This window comes from Triturus cristatus, chromosome 5_1 (genome assembly GCF_964204655.1).
Source record: "Triturus cristatus chromosome 5_1, aTriCri1.1, whole genome shotgun sequence".
Lineage (NCBI taxonomy): Eukaryota > Metazoa > Chordata > Amphibia > Caudata > Salamandridae > Triturus > Triturus cristatus.
In genome coordinates, this window is record NC_140587.1 from 132,616,673 (window position 1) to 132,637,153 (window position 20,481).

The 20,481-nt window shown below is 53.5% G+C and overlaps 2 protein-coding genes across 2 annotated transcripts; both read right to left on the reverse strand.

Annotated features, from left to right (window-relative positions):
• Positions 1-8,973: 8,973 nt before the first annotated feature.
• LOC146830392 (histone H4) lies at positions 8,974-9,285 on the reverse strand. Its single transcript, XM_085603737.1, has one exon. It carries the CDS (start codon positions 9,283-9,285, stop codon positions 8,974-8,976), a length of 312 nt encoding a protein of 103 aa, XP_085459863.1.
• Positions 9,286-10,033: 748 nt separating this feature from the next.
• Positions 10,034-10,432, reverse strand: LOC146830393 (histone H2A type 2-C-like). The gene has a single exon (XM_085603738.1). The coding sequence runs from the start codon at positions 10,430-10,432 to the stop codon at positions 10,034-10,036; it is 399 nt and encodes a 132-aa protein (XP_085459864.1).
• Between the last annotated feature and the right edge of the window lie 10,049 nt (positions 10,433-20,481).

Sequence of the window (20,481 nt, forward strand, 5' to 3'; positions counted from 1 at the left end):
AAAGACACCCTCCGATTGGATGATGTACGTTGGAGCCGTAGCCCGCGCTTGGGTCAGCCTTTGTCTCCGTGTCCATCCATAGTCACACGAACCACTCGCCCCCGGTCAACTGGGCGAGGAGCCCAGGATTTTATAAGTGTACTGCCCTTGGTCACCCTGGAACACGCCGCCGTTAACTGCGCTCGATTTCACGTTCACAATCGTCTGCTTTATGCAGACACCACTTCGAATCTGCCCGGATACAGTGAAAGCACCAAGGCACACGTTATTTCACATTTATTATAAACGGAGGTCTAATAAACTCCCAGACCCCCTTCTTTATTTGGTACACAGATTTCAATCCACGCAGCACCAAAAGAGCCGTTTACATGACCAAGATCACACACGGCACTCGCGTGCGGAAAGGTGCGCTATGGATTTACTGTGCCGTTTATTATTATAGAGAAGTGTGCACGCGGGGTGCAAGGGTGGGGACGAACAAGCTCTCTTCTGGACCGGGTGGATGGCTCTTAAAAGAGCCGTTGTGTTTGCAGTGTCTTGGTGCAAGCCCTTACTTCTTCTTGGGCGCTGCCTTCTTGGGCTTGGCTGCTTTGGGCTTGGCTGCCTTGGGTTTGACTACCTTGGCAGGGCTTTTCTTGGCCACTTTGGGCTTCGCCGCCTTGGCTTTCGCTGGGCTCTTGGCAGCCTTCTTGGCGGGGGCAGCCTTGGGCTTCTTGGGGCTCTTTGCTGCCGCAGGCTTCTTGACCTTCTTCGGGCTCTTCTTGACCCCCGCGGGAGCCTTTTTGGGCTTCTTGGCGGCAGGGGCAGCTTTCTTGGCCGCTGGTTTCTTGGTCTTGGCGGCCGCCTTCTTGGCCGCCTTCTTGCCCTCCAGCTGCTTCTTGTTCACCTTGAAGGATCCGGAGGCCCCGGTGCCCTTCAGCTGGGCCAGGGCGCCTTTGCTGACCAGGCTCTTGAGGGAGGCCTTGACCCGGCTCTTGTTCTTGTCCACATCGTAGCCCTCGGCGACCAGCCCCTTCTTCATGGCCGACAGGGAGACTCCCTTCCTCTCGGCAGAGGCGGTCACCACCTTCAGGATCAGATCGGCCACGCTGGGGCCGGAAGGCTTCTTGGCCTTGGAGGCCCCCGCTGTCTTCTTCTGCTGCTTTTTCTTGGGGGCGACCTCAGCGGGAGGCGCCGCGGCGGCTGGAGCGGTTTCGGCCATTGTAATGCGAGTCTCGGCGCGGGCGCTGTCACTGAACAGAAATGTCCCTCCCAAACCCGAGCCCCGTGAATATATACAGGGAGGAGCCGGCCTCTGATTGGTCCCGAGCAGACAGGGCTGTGCGAGGCACACTCGGCTCTTTGCTCCCAGCTGACTTTTGTGTTTCCTACCTTCGGATTATCCACGTTTTAAAACACAATCAGTTAAACACGCGCTTCCACGCATACATGACCAGGAGCCCAGCTTCGGCCCTCTCCCGGGCCTGCCCCCGTTTCGGATCCACCCCTCATCCCTGGCTTGTGATCCGCGGGGAGACTCGGCGCTCCCCCGACGGCGGGCGCCTCCATGCCTGAAATCCCGGGCTCCGGACCCCTTTTCCCCGGTCCTCTCTCGACTCCTGCGGCCGGGAGCGGCGGCCCGCGGGAGGGAGGGGGCTCCTGCAGGGAGCGGGCCCTGTGGCGTCACAGTGGGGCTGCGGGGGCCGCGGGGAGCGCGTTCTGGAACGGGCCGAAGTAACACAGGGCTCCGCCGGCCGAGCGCGGGGTGGAAACAATGCCAGGGAGCCCCTGGCACGGGGGCCAGGGGGCCCTCCCCGCGCGCCTGCACCCTCGGCTGTGGCACCCTCGGCTCGGGGCTTACAAGCAGCGGGGCACGGCCCTGGCTCCAGCCTCGCACGCATCACCAGGCGGCCGTGTGCTGGCAGCTTCACATGCAGGCAGAGAGCATTCACTGCCGAGCGCCGAGCCAGAGGAGGCGGGTGCAGACTCAATACAATAAATACACAGTGACACAATGAAGGAAGGCGGCCGAGTTAGGCCTACATGTTTTAAGACACCCCAAGTGAGAGCAGAGGGTGTGAATGCACCTGAAATGGTGACCCCAGTACCGGCATGGAGGCACTCTGCTGAGCTGATTTTTACAGCTGGAGCTAGGTGTACCTCTGAGGTGACATCTGTAGACAGAGTGAGTTACTGTATGTCAGACGCTGAGCCTATGACCGGGGAGGCCCACTGCGGAACTGAATAGTACAGTACAGAGTGAGGCCTGTGACTACCACTGTTCTACTGAGCCCTATCGCTGGAGTGGGGACCACTCCTGAATCCAATGGTATGTCACGAGGGAGACCTGAGACCAGAAATCATATTCTGCGCACTGTAGCCTGATCGAGGCCTGCTGCTAATTTGGATGGAGGTAGGGGAAGAAAACAAAACACTTCACAAAGTCCAGAACGCACATGAACACCATTCACAGTATCAGATCTTAGCCTTCAGGATCTCCGGCCCATCCCTAGCTTCCAGGTACATGTTTTAGTAATATTTGTGACATTTGGAGGTTTACAGCTTCAAGGGGATGAAGTCGCACCTTCTACCCAGGGTTATGGAGCTCCGCGCAGGGTGAGATTTCAGGGTTCACCCCTGGCTGGAGGTGTGAAAACAAAACAATCCACATAGTCACACCTCCAGCCAGGGGTGAACCCTGAAATCTCACCCTGCGCATAGCTCCATAACCCTGGGTAGAAGGTGCAACTACGTCCCCTTGAAGCTTATCTCCTCCAAAGGTCACAAAGTATCAGTAAAACTGGTGCCTGGAGGCTAGAAACACACCCAAGGCCATGCAGGTCTTGTTCTGATACTGTAACGGAGTTCACACCTCCAAACCTGAAATCGTACCCTGCGCGGAGCTCCATGACCCTGGGTACAAGGTGCGACTTCATCCCCTTGAAGCCTAACACCTTAAAATGTCACAAAGTATCAGTAATACTGGTGCCTGGAGGCTGGAAGTAGGCCCAAGGCCTTGCAGGCCTTATTCTGATACTGTAAAGGAGTTAAATACACTTTCCTGAGTATGTGAAGTGTTTTATTTTCACTCCTCCAGCCTGGGGTGAAGCCTGAAATCTTACCCTGCGCGGAGCTCCATGACACTGGGTACAAGGTGTGACTTCATCCCCTTGAAGCTTAACACCTTAAAATGTCACAAAGTATCAGTAATACTGGTGCCTGGAGGCTGGAAGTAGGCCCAAGGCCTTGCAGGCCTTATTCTGATACGGTAAAGGAGTTAATTACACTTTCCGGAGTATGTGAAGTGTTTTATTGTCACACCTCAAGCCTGGGGTGAACCCTGAAATCTCACCCTGCGCGGAGCTCCATGACCCTGGGTAGAAGGTGCAACTTCATCCCCTTGAAGCCTAACACCTGCAAATGTCACAAGTATCAGTAAAACTGGTGCCAGGAGGCTCGAAGTAGGCCCAAGGACTTGCAGGCCTTATTCTGATACTGTAAAGGAGATAAATACACTTTCCTGAGTATGTGAAGTGTTTTATTTTCACTCCTCCAGCCTGGGGTAAACCCTGAAATCTCACTCTGCGCGGAGCTCCATAACCCTGGGTAGAAGGTGCGGCTTCATCCCCTTGAAGCCTAACCCCTGCAAATGTCACAAGTATCAGTAAATTGGTGCCAGGAGGCTGGAAGTAGGCCCAAGGCCTTGCAGGCCTTGTTCTGATACTGTAAAGGAGTGAAATGCACTTTACTGAGTATGCGAAGTGTTTTGTTTTCACCCCTGCAGCCAGGGGTGAAACCTGAAATCTTACCCTGCGCGGAGCTCCATAACCCTGGGTAGAAGGTGCGACTTCATCCCCTTGATGCCTAACACCTGCAAATGTCACAAGTATCAGTAAATTGGTGCCTGGAGGCTGGAAACACACCCAAGGCCTTGCAGGCCTTGTTCTGATGCTGTGAAGGAGTTAAATACACTTTACTGAGTCTGTGAAGTGTTTTGTTTTCACCCCTGCAGCCAGGGGTGAAACCTGAAATCTTACCCTGCGCGGAGCTCCATGACCCTGGGTAGAAGGCGCGACTTCATCCCCTTGAAGCCTAACAACTACAAATGTCACAAGTATCAGTAAAACTGGTGCCAGGAGGCTGGATGTAGGCCCAAGGCCTTGCAGGCCTTATTCTGATACTGTAAAGGAGTTAAATACACTTTCCTGAGTATGTGATGTGTTTTATTTTCACTCCTCCAGCCTGGGGCGAAGCCTGAAATCTTACCCTGCGTGGAGCTCCATGACCCTGGGTAGAAGGTGCGACTTCATCCCCTTGAAGCCTAACACCTGCAAATGTCACAAGTATCAGTAAAACTGGTGCCAGGAGGCTGGAAGTAGTCCCAAGGCCTTGCAGGCCTTATTCTGATACTGTAAAGCAGCTAAATACTCTTTCCTGAGTATGTGAAGTGTTTTATGTTCACACTTCCATCCAGGGGTGAACCCTGAAATCTCACCCTGCGCGGAGCTCCATAACCCTGGGTAGAAGGTGCGACTTCATCCCCATGATGCCTCACACCTGCAAATGTCACAAGTATCAGTAAATTGGTGCCTGGAGGCTGGAAACACACCCAAGACCTTGCAGGCCTTGTTTTGATGCTGTGAAGGAGTTAAATACACTTTACTGAGTCTGTGAAGTGTTTTGTTTTCACACCTGCAGCCGGGGGTGAAACCTGAAATCTTACCCTGCGCGGAGCTCCATAAACCTGGGTAGAAGGTGCGACTTCATCCCCTTGAAGCCTAACACCTGCAAATGTCACAAGTATCAGTAAAACTGGTGCCAGGAGTCTGGAAGTAGGCCCAAGGCCTTGCAGGCCTCATTCTGATACTGTAAAGGAGCTAAATACACTTTCCTGAGTATGTGAAGTGTTTTATTTTCCCACCTGCAGCCAGGGGTGAACCCTGAAATCTCACCCTGCGCGGAGCTCCATGACCCTGGGTAGAAGGTGCGACTTCATCCCCTTGATGCCTAACACCTGCAAATGTCACAAGTATCAGTAAAACTGGTGCCAGGAGGCTGGAAGTAGGCCCAAGGCCTTGCATGCCTTATTCTGATACTGTAAAGCAGCTACATACACTTTCCTGAGTATGTGAAGTGTTTTATGTTCACACTTCCATCCAGGGGTAAACCCTGAAATCTCACCCTGCGCGGAGCTCCATAACCCTGGGTAGAAGGTGCGACTTCATCCCCTTGAAGCCTAACCCCTGCAAATGTCACAAGTATCGGTAAACTGGTGCCAGGAGGCTGGAAGTAGGCCCAAGGCCTTGCAGGCCTTATTCTGATACTGTAAAGCACCTAATACACTTTCCTGAGTATGTGAAGTGTTTTATTTTCACACTTCCATCCAGGGGTAAACCCTGAAATCTCACCCTGCGCGGAGCTCCATAACCCTGGGTAGAAGGTGCGACTTCATCCCCTTGAAGCCTAACCCCTGCAAATGTCACAAGTATCAGTAAAACTGGTGCCAGGAGTCTGGAAGTAGGCCCAAGGCCTTGCAGGCCTCATTCTGATACTGTAAAGGAGCTAAATACACTTTCCTGAGTATGTGAAGTGTTTTATTTTCCCACCTGCAGCCAGGGGTGAACCCTGAAATCTCACCCTGCGCGGAGCTCCATGACCCTGGGTAGAAGGTGCGACTTCATCCCCTTGATGCCTAACACCTGCAAATGTCACAAGTATCAGTAAAACTGGTGCCAGGAGGCTGGAAGTAGGCCCAAGGCCTTGCATGCCTTATTCTGATACTGTAAAGCAGCTACATACACTTTCCTGAGTATGTGAAGTGTTTTATGTTCACACTTCCATCCAGGGGTAAACCCTGAAATCTCACTCTGCGCGGAGCTCCATAACCCTGGGTAGAAGGTGCGGCTTCATCCCCTTGAAGCCTAACCCCTGCAAATGTCACAAGTATCAGTAAATTGGTGCCAGGAGGCTGGAAGTAGGCCCAAGGCCTTGCAGGCCTTGTTCTGATACTGTAAAGGAGTGAAATGCACTTTACTGAGTATGCGAAGTGTTTTGTTTTCACCCCTGCAGCCAGGGGTGAAACCTGAAATCTTACCCTGCGCGGAGCTCCATAACCCTGGGTAGAAGGTGCGACTTCATCCCCTTGATGCCTAACACCTGCAAATGTCACAAGTATCAGTAAATTGGTGCCTGGAGGCTGGAAACACACCCAAGGCCTTGCAGGCCTTGTTCTGATGCTGTGAAGGAGTTAAATACACTTTACTGAGTCTGTGAAGTGTTTTGTTTTCACCCCTGCAGCCAGGGGTGAAACCTGAAATCTTACCCTGCGCGGAGCTCCATGACCCTGGTTAGAAGGCGCGACTTCATCCCCTTGAAGCCTAACAACTACGAATGTCACAAGTATCAGTAAAACTGGTGCCAGGAGGCTGGATGTAGGCCCAAGGCCTTGCAGGCCTTATTCTGATACTGTAAAGGAGTTAAATACACTTTCCTGAGTATGTGATGTGTTTTATTTTCACTCCTCCAGCCTGGGGCGAAGCCTGAAATCTTACCCTGCGTGGAGCTCCATGACCCTGGGTAGAAGGTGCGACTTCATCCCCTTGAAGCCTAACACCTGCAAATGTCACAAGTATCAGTAAAACTGGTGCCAGGAGGCTGGAAGTAGTCCCAAGGCCTTGCAGGCCTTATTCTGATACTGTAAAGCAGCTAAATACTCTTTCCTGAGTATGTGAAGTGTTTTATGTTCACACTTCCATCCAGGGGTGAACCCTGAAATCTCACCCTGCGCGGAGCTCCATAACCCTGGGTAGAAGGTGCGACTTCATCCCCATGATGCCTCACACCTGCAAATGTCACAAGTATCAGTAAATTGGTGCCTGGAGGCTGGAAACACACCCAAGACCTTGCAGGCCTTATTCTGATACTGTAAAGCAGCTAAATACACTTTCCTGAGTATGTGAAGTGTTTTATTTTCACACTTCCATCCGGGGGTAAACCCTGAAATCTCACCCTGCGCGGAGCTCCATAACCCTGGGTAGAAGGTGCGGCTTCATCCCCTTGAAGCCTAACCCCTGCAAATGTCACAAGTATCAGTAAATTGGTGCCTGGAGGCTGGAAACACACCCAAGGCCTTGCAGGCCTTGTTCTGATGCTGTGAAGGAGTTAAATACACTTTACTGAGTCTGTGAAGTGTTTTGTTTTCACCCCTGCAGCCAGGGGTGAAACCTGAAATCTTACCCTGCGCGGAGCTCCATAACCCTGGGTAGAAGGTGCGACTTCATCCCCTTGAAGCCTAACACCTTTAAATGTCACAAGTATCAGTAAAACTGGTGCCAGGAGGCTGGAAGTAGGCCCAAGGCCTTGCAGGCCTTGTTCTGATACTGTTAAGGGTTAAATAGACTGTACTGAGTATGTGAAGTGTTTTATTTTCGCACCACAGCCAGGGGTGAATCCTGAAATCTTACCCTGCGCGGAGCTCCATAACCCTGGGTAGAAGGTGCGACTTCATCCCCTTGAAGCCTAACACCTGCAAATGTCACAAGTATCAGTAAAATTGGTGCCTGGAGGCTGGAGGTAGGCCCAAGGCCTTGTTCTGATACTGTAAAGGGGTTAAATACACTTTGCTGAGTATGTGAAGTGTTGCGTTTTCACATCTCCAGCCCGGGGCGAAACTTGAAATCTTACCCTGCGCGGAGCTCCATAGCCCTGGGTAGAACGAGCTACTGTGTCCCCATAAACCTGTAAATTTCAAAATGTCATAAAAAGAACAAAACAAGCGCCTGGAGGCTAGAAATGGGCCCGAGACACTGAAGTCTTGGATCTGATAATGTAAAGGGCTTTATGTACCCTTTGAGTGAAGTATTTTTCCCACCTCCAGTCGAGGGGTAAATCCTGAAATATTACCCCAATTGGAGCACCCTGTGTAGAAAAAGTGACTTCGTCCCATTTGACCTAAAATTTTAGTATTTTTATTTTTATTTTTTATTAAACATTGTTAAAGGGGTGACTGGAGGCTACAAAATGGACCAGATACTGTGAAGGACGTTATTTCATTTTTGGGTGAAAAAAAATAAAAATATATGTATTTTATTAGGATTACGATTTTTTTTTTTTTTGGGGGCCCATCTCCAGCTGAGGGGGAAAACCTGAAATGTTACCCGAAGTGGAGCTCCATTGCCCCGGGTAGAAGTAGTGCCGTGGTCCCCTTGAACCAAAATGTCAACAAAACAATAATAAAAAAAAAAAAGCACTAAAACAGGTGCTTAGAGTCCCGAAATCGGTCACAAAAAAAAATGAGGATCGCACACCCCATGGGCCTGCATGGGAACGCTCTATTTTACCGACTATTAAGCCCCCACGAAGTGGGGGCTTACAGCGCCCGAGCGAGAGACAAAAGTTAGAGGTAGCGCGGCCGTTCCGCCGCCCGGCCATCTGGTCGCGCAGCTCCGTGGGCCATCTGGTCGCGCAAATCGGCGACCAGATGGCCGGCCGCGCGGCCGCCGCCGCTAGCTCGAACCTTTGTCCCTCATTCGTGTTCTGTAAGCCCCCACTACGTGGGGGCTTAATAGTCGAGGGAAATGACCGGCCCTGGGCCGGGCCAAACTCGCCATGGGTCCCCAGTCCAGGGCTCCAGGATGGCGGGCCCCCGGGCCGGGCTATACCCGCCTTAGGTCCCAAGTACAGAGCTCCAGAATGGCGGGCCCCTGGGCCGGGCTATACCCGCCTTAGGTGGCTTCAGGACAGCGGGCCCCGTGGGCGGGACTAGGATGGACGCGGGGCTCCAGGAAGGTGCCCTGGCCCCAGGACAGTGCCTTGCATGGCGGTTTCGGAGAAATGCCCCCCTCACCCGACCGGCTGTGGGCCTACAAAGCAGGCCTGCCCTGCGGGATCCCTAGTGCATAGATACAGCTCTCCCATGACATCGTGGTCGGCTCTTAAAAGAGCCTTTGGGTTGGTGTTTTTTTTTCTCTTTCTTTCCGTGGGCAAGTCGAGAGTTTAACCGCCGAATCCGTAGAGGGTGCGGCCCTGGCGCTTCAGGGCGTAAACGACATCCATGGCGGTGACGGTCTTCCTCTTGGCGTGCTCGGTGTAGGTGACGGCGTCCCGGATCACATTCTCCAGGAAAACCTTCAGCACCCCGCGGGTCTCCTCGTAGATGAGGCCGGAGATGCGCTTGACCCCGCCACGGCGCGCCAGGCGGCGAATGGCCGGCTTGGTGATGCCCTGGATGTTGTCCCGGAGCACCTTGCGGTGCCTCTTGGCGCCGCCTTTGCCGAGCCCCTTCCCTCCTTTGCCGCGTCCAGACATGTTGTCCTGTCGGTACTGTGACTGAGCAGAAATGAGGAAACAGCCAGCGACGGCTGCTTATATGGAGGAGCTGCGGCGGACCGGCTAGGGCGCTCCAAGCGGCCCACGTGACTCAACGGAAGGCGAGGGGGAGCCCGCCCCTGGACCGCCCTCTGCAGGGAGCGGGGGGCTGGAGCGGCCGTTGCCGTTTGAAAAAGAGCGCGCTCCCAGCCGCCTCTTTGTCGTGGGCTCAGCAGCTGCCGCCGGGGCACGGATCACAGTCAAGCACACACACACGCCTCCCTTCCCGGCCCCCACTCATCACCGCGGCCCGCCTAACCCTGGCGCTCGGTGCCCGCTCCCACTATGAACAGCAGGCTCTGAAATGTTTTAATGGAGCCAACACATTAACGGCCTCACCGGCACCACCCCGCTGTGTGCGGCCGCCCGCAACCCCGTAACACTGTCCACAGGTCAGGCCCGGTCGTGGCAAGTCTGTAAACTGCCCCTATAAACACGTATTTATTTATTTTTACAAAAAGATTATTCTCGTCGGCCTCAAGCTCGGTTTTGGGACGGGGGCAGCATTTATGTGTCCGTCCGAGGGCTTGGGCATCCCTCCTATGTAGCGACGGTGCGGGCGCTGCCGCGACTATGAAGCCTGCCAGAGTAACACCTTGGCACGGATACGCTCTTTGATGGAGTCTGTGGTTGGCCCTGAAAAGAGCCTTTGTGTTTAGGGTGTGTTTCCACGGTGGTCTGCGGGCCTTTACTTGCTTGCTTTGCCCCCTGCCTTGTGGCTCTCGGTTTTCTTGGGCAGCAGCACGGCCTGGATGTTGGGCAGGACTCCTCCCTGGGCGATGGTGACTCGGCCCAGCAGCTTATTCAGCTCCTCGTCGTTGCGGATGGCCAGCTGGAGGTGTCTGGGGATGATGCGGGTCTTCTTGTTGTCACGGGCAGCGTTGCCGGCCAGCTCCAGGATCTCAGCGGTCAGGTACTCCAGGACTGCAGCCAAATAGACGGGGGCACCGGCGCCCACCCTCTCGGCGTAGCTTCCCTTCCGGAGTAACCTGTGCACACGGCCCACGGGGAACTGGAGCCCGGCTCTGGAAGAGCGTGTCTTGGCCTTAGCGCGGGCCTTTCCTCCTTGCTTTCCGCGTCCAGACATGGCGATCGATGCAGGGGCTCACTCACACAACAGAGAGATTAGTACTGCTGTTCGGCTCGACTCCGGCGATATAAAGACTTCGGGTGCGTCTGATTGGTTGACAGCTAGGCGCTGATAGTACTTCTCATTGGAGGGAGGAGGGCTTCTGTTTCACCAATCAGAGACCCAGAACCGCAGTACACTAGGAGGTGGGGGGCTTGCCTTTGCCTGCCAATGAGAAGGGAGAGCAGAGAAGCAGCTACTTTACACGCCCAGCTCATAAATACAAGTGCCGGGCTCGCCTGGCCTTATTTCTCTCGGCTCCACAGGAAGCGGTGCAGATTGTCGACCATGCCTGAACCAGCCAAGTCCGCGCCGGCTCCCAAGAAGGGCTCCAAGAAAGCGCTCTCCAAGCCGCCCAAGAAGGACGGGAAGAAGCGCAAGAGGAGCAGGAAGGAAAGCTATGCAATCTACATTTACAAAGTGATGAAGCAGGTGCACCCGGACACCGGCATCTCCTCTAAGGCCATGGGCATCATGAACTCCTTCGTGAACGACATCTTCGAGCGCATCGCCGGGGAGGCTTCCCGCCTGGCCCACTACAACTCGCGGCGCACCATCACCTCCCGGGAGATCCAGACCGCAGTGCGTCTGCTGCTGCCCGGAGAGCTGGCCAAGCACGCCGTGTCGGAGGGCACCAAGGCCGTCACCAAGTACACCAGCGCCAAGTAAGGCTTCGAGGCGCATCCCCAACTAACACAATGGCTCTTTTAAGGGCCAACCACGTCCTCCCCTAAGAGCTAATGTGCTTCTATTATGACCGGAGAAATAAGTGTTTTAAAAGGTAATGTTGAGCGCACAAGACCCGCTCTCACGGGTCTTGCTGCAGACCGAGGGACGATGGAGCAGGCAACCCGTTTTTAATAAACATGTTTATATGAATGAGCCCTCTCTTTGGGACCAAGTCTCACGTAAGCACTGTAATGTAACGATGACGTTAAATGAGCGAGGGACGATGGAGCAGGCAACCCGTTTTGCCTGTTTAAATAAACCTGTTTATATGAATGAGCCCTCTCTTTGGTACCAAGTGTCACATAAGCACTGTAATGTAACGATGACGTTAAATGAGCCCACGGGCTTATTGTTTTCGGCGACCAGTTTTAGTGTGTGCGGGTGTCACGTTGTGTTTGTACTTTAAGACCAAGGGCAACGGCAATAATCCGCCCCTGGGCAAGCGCTCCCGAAATCGGACACATGAACCCGATGTACCGGGAGCACAGATGCCCCACAGCGCTGGCTTGTGACCAGCGGATCCCAACACAACCCTCCACCCAAACAAAGCTCTTTATTAAACGATGGACACATTGAAGATGCGATTGTGCACTGTGAACACGGAGTGCTCTGGTCACCCAGTGCCGGTATAAGTTACCCAGTACTCGTGGTACTCTCAGCCAGCCCACCCACCCTAACCTGTAGAACATGCCATGGCAGATAAGAGAAGCTCGTATGTGACAGGGTGGTGGCCCTTAAAAGAGCCGTTGTGGTGGTTGTTCGGGTCGGCGTGTCTCCTTAGGCCCTCTCGCCTCGGATACGACGGGCCAGCTGGATGTCCTTGGGCATGATGGTCACCCTCTTGGCGTGGATGGCGCACAGGTTGGTGTCCTCGAAGAGCCCCACCAGGTAGGCCTCGCTGGCCTCTTGCAGGGCCATGACGGCGGAGCTCTGGAAGCGCAGGTCGGTCTTGAAGTCCTGGGCGATCTCCCTCACCAAGCGCTGGAAGGGCAGCTTGCGGATGAGGAGCTCGGTGGACTTCTGGTAGCGGCGGATCTCGCGGAGAGCCACAGTGCCGGGTCGGTAGCGGTGAGGCTTCTTGACGCCGCCGGTGGCAGGCGCGCTCTTGCGGGCAGCCTTGGTGGCCAGCTGCTTGCGAGGCGCTTTGCCGCCGGTGGACTTGCGGGCTGTCTGCTTGGTGCGGGCCATGGCGGGAGCGGTCTCTCTCAGCGACAAGCGAGGAAGAATGGAGTTCAAGCAGGCAAGAGCCCTATTTATGCACTCGAAGACGGAGGGCTGCTCTGGTTGGCTGAAGCGACCGCCCCACGTTTGAAAATAGCCCGCGGTGTGCAATGATTGGCCAATGAACCGGAGGCTGCAGCCTGTCTCTCCAATGAGCTGTGGAGAAAAAGACACCCTCCGATTGGATGATGTACGTTGGAGCCGTAGCCCGCGCTTGGGTCAGCCTTTGTCTCCGTGTCCATCCATAGTCACACGAACCACTCGCCCCCGGTCAACTGGGCGAGGAGCCCAGGATTTTATAAGTGTACTGCCCTTGGTCACCCTGGAACACGCCGCCGTTAACTGCGCTCGATTTCACGTTCACAATCGTCTGCTTTATGCAGACACCACTTCGAATCTGCCCGGATACAGTGAAAGCACCAAGGCACACGTTATTTCACATTTATTATAAACGGAGGTCTAATAAACTCCCAGACCCCCTTCTTTATTTGGTACACAGATTTCAATCCACGCAGCACCAAAAGAGCCGTTTACATGACCAAGATCACACACGGCACTCGCGTGCGGAAAGGTGCGCTATGGATTTACTGTGCCGTTTATTATTATAGAGAAGTGTGCACGCGGGGTGCAAGGGTGGGGACGAACAAGCTCTCTTCTGGACCGGGTGGATGGCTCTTAAAAGAGCCGTTGTGTTTGCAGTGTCTTGGTGCAAGCCCTTACTTCTTCTTGGGCGCTGCCTTCTTGGGCTTGGCTGCTTTGGGCTTGGCTGCCTTGGGTTTGACTACCTTGGCAGGGCTTTTCTTGGCCACTTTGGGCTTCGCCGCCTTGGCTTTCGCTGGGCTCTTGGCAGCCTTCTTGGCGGGGGCAGCCTTGGGCTTCTTGGGGCTCTTTGCTGCCGCAGGCTTCTTGACCTTCTTCGGGCTCTTCTTGACCCCCGCGGGAGCCTTTTTGGGCTTCTTGGCGGCAGGGGCAGCTTTCTTGGCCGCTGGTTTCTTGGTCTTGGCGGCCGCCTTCTTGGCCGCCTTCTTGCCCTCCAGCTGCTTCTTGTTCACCTTGAAGGATCCGGAGGCCCCGGTGCCCTTCAGCTGGGCCAGGGCGCCTTTGCTGACCAGGCTCTTGAGGGAGGCCTTGACCCGGCTCTTGTTCTTGTCCACATCGTAGCCCTCGGCGACCAGCCCCTTCTTCATGGCCGACAGGGAGACTCCCTTCCTCTCGGCAGAGGCGGTCACCACCTTCAGGATCAGATCGGCCACGCTGGGGCCGGAAGGCTTCTTGGCCTTGGAGGCCCCCGCTGTCTTCTTCTGCTGCTTTTTCTTGGGGGCGACCTCAGCGGGAGGCGCCGCGGCGGCTGGAGCGGTTTCGGCCATTGTAATGCGAGTCTCGGCGCGGGCGCTGTCACTGAACAGAAATGTCCCTCCCAAACCCGAGCCCCGTGAATATATACAGGGAGGAGCCGGCCTCTGATTGGTCCCGAGCAGACAGGGCTGTGCGAGGCACACTCGGCTCTTTGCTCCCAGCTGACTTTTGTGTTTCCTACCTTCGGATTATCCACGTTTTAAAACACAATCAGTTAAACACGCGCTTCCACGCATACATGACCAGGAGCCCAGCTTCGGCCCTCTCCCGGGCCTGCCCCCGTTTCGGATCCACCCCTCATCCCTGGCTTGTGATCCGCGGGGAGACTCGGCGCTCCCCCGACGGCGGGCGCCTCCATGCCTGAAATCCCGGGCTCCGGACCCCTTTTCCCCGGTCCTCTCTCGACTCCTGCGGCCGGGAGCGGCGGCCCGCGGGAGGGAGGGGGCTCCTGCAGGGAGCGGGCCCTGTGGCGTCACAGTGGGGCTGCGGGGGCCGCGGGGAGCGCGTTCTGGAACGGGCCGAAGTAACACAGGGCTCCGCCGGCCGAGCGCGGGGTGGAAACAATGCCAGGGAGCCCCTGGCACGGGGGCCAGGGGGCCCTCCCCGCGCGCCTGCACCCTCGGCTGTGGCACCCTCGGCTCGGGGCTTACAAGCAGCGGGGCACGGCCCTGGCTCCAGCCTCGCACGCATCACCAGGCGGCCGTGTGCTGGCAGCTTCACATGCAGGCAGAGGGCATTCACTGCCGAGCGCCGAGCCAGAGGAGGCGGGTGCAGACTCAATACAATAAATACACAGTGACACAATGAAGGAAGGCGGCCGAGTTAGGCCTACATGTTTTAAGACACCCCAAGTGAGAGCAGAGGGTGTGAATGCACCTGAAATGGTGACCCCAGTACCGGCATGGAGGCACTCTGCTGAGCTGATTTTTACAGCTGGAGCTAGGTGTACCTCTGAGGTGACATCTGTAGACAGAGTGAGTTACTGTATGTCAGACGCTGAGCCTATGACCGGGGAGGCCCACTGCGGAACTGAATAGTACAGTACAGAGTGAGGCCTGTGACTACCACTGTTCTACTGAGCCCTATCGCTGGAGTGGGGACCACTCCTGAATCCAATGGTATGTCACGAGGGAGACCTGAGACCAGAAATCATATTCTGCGCACTGTAGCCTGATCGAGGCCTGCTGCTAATTTGGATGGAGGTAGGGGAAGAAAACAAAACACTTCACAAAGTCCAGAACGCACATGAACACCATTCACAGTATCAGATCTTAGCCTTCAGGATCTCCGGCCCATCCCTAGCTTCCAGGTACATGTTTTAGTAATATTTGTGACATTTGGAGGTTTACAGCTTCAAGGGGATGAAGTCGCACCTTCTACCCAGGGTTATGGAGCTCCGCGCAGGGTGAGATTTCAGGGTTCACCCCTGGCTGGAGGTGTGAAAACAAAACAATCCACATAGTCACACCTCCAGCCAGGGGTGAACCCTGAAATCTCACCCTGCGCATAGCTCCATAACCCTGGGTAGAAGGTGCAACTACGTCCCCTTGAAGCTTATCTCCTCCAAAGGTCACAAAGTATCAGTAAAACTGGTGCCTGGAGGCTAGAAACACACCCAAGGCCATGCAGGTCTTGTTCTGATACTGTAACGGAGTTCACACCTCCAAACCTGAAATCGTACCCTGCGCGGAGCTCCATGACCCTGGGTACAAGGTGCGACTTCATCCCCTTGAAGCCTAACACCTTAAAATGTCACAAAGTATCAGTAATACTGGTGCCTGGAGGCTGGAAGTAGGCCCAAGGCCTTGCAGGCCTTATTCTGATACTGTAAAGGAGTTAAATACACTTTCCTGAGTATGTGAAGTGTTTTATTTTCACTCCTCCAGCCTGGGGTGAAGCCTGAAATCTTACCCTGCGCGGAGCTCCATGACACTGGGTACAAGGTGTGACTTCATCCCCTTGAAGCTTAACACCTTAAAATGTCACAAAGTATCAGTAATACTGGTGCCTGGAGGCTGGAAGTAGGCCCAAGGCCTTGCAGGCCTTATTCTGATACGGTAAAGGAGTTAATTACACTTTCCGGAGTATGTGAAGTGTTTTATTGTCACACCTCAAGCCTGGGGTGAACCCTGAAATCTCACCCTGCGCGGAGCTCCATGACCCTGGGTAGAAGGTGCAACTTCATCCCCTTGAAGCCTAACACCTGCAAATGTCACAAGTATCAGTAAAACTGGTGCCAGGAGGCTCGAAGTAGGCCCAAGGACTTGCAGGCCTTATTCTGATACTGTAAAGGAGATAAATACACTTTCCTGAGTATGTGAAGTGTTTTATTTTCACTCCTCCAGCCTGGGGTAAACCCTGAAATCTCACTCTGCGCGGAGCTCCATAACCCTGGGTAGAAGGTGCGGCTTCATCCCCTTGAAGCCTAACCCCTGCAAATGTCACAAGTATCAGTAAATTGGTGCCAGGAGGCTGGAAGTAGGCCCAAGGCCTTGCAGGCCTTGTTCTGATACTGTAAAGGAGTGAAATGCACTTTACTGAGTATGCGAAGTGTTTTGTTTTCACCCCTGCAGCCAGGGGTGAAACCTGAAATCTTACCCTGCGCGGAGCTCCATAACCCTGGGTAGAAGGTGCGACTTCATCCCCTTGATGCCTAACACCTGCAAATGTCACAAGTATCAGTAAATTGGTGCCTGGAGGCTGGAAACACACCCAAGGCCTTGCAGGCCTTGTTCTGATGCTGTGAAGGAGTTAAATACACTTTACTGAGTCTGTGAAGTGTTTTGTTTTCACCCCTGCAGCCAGGGGTGAAACCTGAAATCTTACCCTGCGCGGAGCTCCATGACCCTGGGTAGAAGGCGCGACTTCATCCCCTTGAAGCCTAACAACTACAAATGTCACAAGTATCAGTAAAACTGGTGCCAGGAGGCTGGATGTAGGCCCAAGGCCTTGCAGGCCTTATTCTGATACTGTAAAGGAGTTAAATACACTTTCCTGAGTATGTGATGTGTTTTATTTTCACTCCTCCAGCCTGGGGCGAAGCCTGAAATCTTACCCTGCGTGGAGCTCCATGACCCTGGGTAGAAGGTGCGACTTCATCCCCTTGAAGCCTAACACCTGCAAATGTCACAAGTATCAGTAAAACTGGTGCCAGGAGGCTGGAAGTAGTCCCAAGGCCTTGCAGGCCTTATTCTGATACTGTAAAGCAGCTAAATACTCTTTCCTGAGTATGTGAAGTGTTTTATGTTCACACTTCCATCCAGGGGTGAACCCTGAAATCTCACCCTGCGCGGAGCTCCATAACCCTGGGTAGAAGGTGCGACTTCATCCCCATGATGCCTCACACCTGCAAATGTCACAAGTATCAGTAAATTGGTGCCTGGAGGCTGGAAACACACCCAAGACCTTGCAGGCCTTGTTTTGATGCTGTGAAGGAGTTAAATACACTTTACTGAGTCTGTGAAGTGTTTTGTTTTCACACCTGCAGCCGGGGGTGAAACCTGAAATCTTACCCTGCGCGGAGCTCCATAAACCTGGGTAGAAGGTGCGACTTCATCCCCTTGAAGCCTAACACCTGCAAATGTCACAAGTATCAGTAAAACTGGTGCCAGGAGTCTGGAAGTAGGCCCAAGGCCTTGCAGGCCTCATTCTGATACTGTAAAGGAGCTAAATACACTTTCCTGAGTATGTGAAGTGTTTTATTTTCCCACCTGCAGCCAGGGGTGAACCCTGAAATCTCACCCTGCGCGGAGCTCCATGACCCTGGGTAGAAGGTGCGACTTCATCCCCTTGATGCCTAACACCTGCAAATGTCACAAGTATCAGTAAAACTGGTGCCAGGAGGCTGGAAGTAGGCCCAAGGCCTTGCATGCCTTATTCTGATACTGTAAAGCAGCTACATACACTTTCCTGAGTATGTGAAGTGTTTTATGTTCACACTTCCATCCAGGGGTAAACCCTGAAATCTCACCCTGCGCGGAGCTCCATAACCCTGGGTAGAAGGTGCGACTTCATCCCCTTGAAGCCTAACCCCTGCAAATGTCACAAGTATCGGTAAACTGGTGCCAGGAGGCTGGAAGTAGGCCCAAGGCCTTGCAGGCCTTATTCTGATACTGTAAAGCACCTAATACACTTTCCTGAGTATGTGAAGTGTTTTATTTTCACACTTCCATCCAGGGGTAAACCCTGAAATCTCACCCTGCGCGGAGCTCCATAACCCTGGGTAGAAGGTGCGACTTCATCCCCTTGAAGCCTAACCCCTGCAAATGTCACAAGTATCAGTAAAACTGGTGCCAGGAGTCTGGAAGTAGGCCCAAGGCCTTGCAGGCCTCATTCTGATACTGTAAAGGAGCTAAATACACTTTCCTGAGTATGTGAAGTGTTTTATTTTCCCACCTGCAGCCAGGGGTGAACCCTGAAATCTCACCCTGCGCGGAGCTCCATGACCCTGGGTAGAAGGTGCGACTTCATCCCCTTGATGCCTAACACCTGCAAATGTCACAAGTATCAGTAAAACTGGTGCCAGGAGGCTGGAAGTAGGCCCAAGGCCTTGCATGCCTTATTCTGATACTGTAAAGCAGCTACATACACTTTCCTGAGTATGTGAAGTGTTTTATGTTCACACTTCCATCCAGGGGTAAACCCTGAAATCTCACTCTGCGCGGAGCTCCATAACCCTGGGTAGAAGGTGCGGCTTCATCCCCTTGAAGCCTAACCCCTGCAAATGTCACAAGTATCAGTAAATTGGTGCCAGGAGGCTGGAAGTAGGCCCAAGGCCTTGCAGGCCTTGTTCTGATACTGTAAAGGAGTGAAATGCACTTTACTGAGTATGCGAAGTGTTTTGTTTTCACCCCTGCAGCCAGGGGTGAAACCTGAAATCTTACCCTGCGCGGAGCTCCATAACCCTGGGTAGAAGGTGCGACTTCATCCCCTTGATGCCTAACACCTGCAAATGTCACAAGTATCAGTAAATTGGTGCCTGGAGGCTGGAAACACACCCAAGGCCTTGCAGGCCTTGTTCTGATGCTGTGAAGGAGTTAAATACACTTTACTGAGTCTGTGAAGTGTTTTGTTTTCACCCCTGCAGCCAGGGGTGAAACCTGAAATCTTACCCTGCGCGGAGCTCCATGACCCTGGTTAGAAGGCGCGACTTCATCCCCTTGAAGCCTAACAACTACGAATGTCACAAGTATCAGTAAAACTGGTGCCAGGAGGCTGGATGTAGGCCCAAGGACTTGCAGGCCTTATTCTGATACTGTAAAGGAGTTAAATACACTTTCCTGAGTATGTGATGTGTTTTATTTTCACTCCTCCAGCCTGGGGCGAAGCCTGAAATCTTACCCTGCGTGGAGCTCCATGACCCTGGGTAGAAGGTGCGACTTCATCCCCTTGAAGCCTAACACCTGCAAATGTCACAAGTATCAGTAAAACTGGTGCCAGGAGGCTGGAAGTAGTCCCAAGGCCTTGCAGGCCTTATTCTGATACTGTAAAGCAGCTAAATACTCTTTCCTGAGTATGTGAAGTGTTTTATGTTCACACTTCCATCCAGGGGTGAACCCTGAAATCTCACCCTGCGCGGAGCTCCATAACCCTGGGTAGAAGGTGCGACTTCATCCCCATGATGCCTCACACCTGCAAATGTCACAAGTATCAGTAAATTGGTGCCTGGAGGCTGGAAACACACCCAAGACCTTGCAGGCCTTATTCTGATACTGTAAAGCAGCTAAATACACTTTCCTGAGTATGTGAAGTGTTTTATTTTCACACTTCCATCCGGGGGTAAACCCTGAAATCTCACCCTGCGCGGAGCTCCATAACCCTGGGTAGAAGGTGCGGCTTCATCCCCTTGAAGCCTAACCCCTGCAAATGTCACAAGTATCAGTAAATTGGTGCCTGGAGGCTGGAAACACACCCAAGGCCTTGCAGGCCTTGTTCTGATGCTGTGAAGGAGTTAAATACACTTTACTGAGTCTGTGAAGTGTTTTGTTTTCACCCCTGCAGCCAGGGGTGAAACCTGAAATCTTACCCTGCGCGGAGCTCCATAACCCTGGGTAGAAGGTGCGACTTCATCCCCTTGAAGCCTAACACCTTTAAATGTCACAAGTATCAGTAAAACTGGTGCCAGGAGGCTGGAAGTAGGCCCAAGGCCTTGCAGGCCTTGTTCTGATACTGTTAAGGGTTAAATAGACTGTACTGAGTATGTGAAGTGTTTTATTTTCGCACCACAGCCAGGGGTGAATCCTGAAATCTTACCCTGCGCGGAGCTCCATAACCCTGGGTAGAAGGTGCGACTTCATCCCCTTGAAGCCTAACACCTGCAAATGTCACAAGTATCAGTAAAATTGGTGCCTGGAGGCTGGAGGTAGGCCCAAGGCCTTGTTCTGATACTGTAAAGGGGTTAAATACACTTTGCTGAGTATGTGAAGTGTTGCGTTTTCACATCTCCAGCCCGGGGCGAAACTTGAAATCTTACCCTGCGCGGAGCTCCATAGCCCTGGGTAGAACGAGCTACTGTGTCCCCATAAACCTGTAAATTTCAAAATGTCATAAAAAGAACAAAACAAGCGCCTGGAGGCTAGAAATGGGCCCGAGACACTGAAGTCTTGGATCTGATAATGTAAAGGGCTTTATGTACCCTTTGAGTGAAGTATTTTTCCCACCTCCAGTCGAGGGGTAAATCCTGAAATATTACCCCAATTGGA

What these genes read in the sequence shown, in the direction of transcription:
- LOC146830393 (XM_085603738.1), bottom strand. Translation starts at nt 10,432, where the DNA reads ATGTCTGGACGCGGAAAGCAAGGAGGAAAGGCCCGCGCTAAGGCCAAG.
- LOC146830392 (XM_085603737.1), bottom strand. Translation starts at nt 9,285, where the DNA reads ATGTCTGGACGCGGCAAAGGAGGGAAGGGGCTCGGCAAAGGCGGCGCC.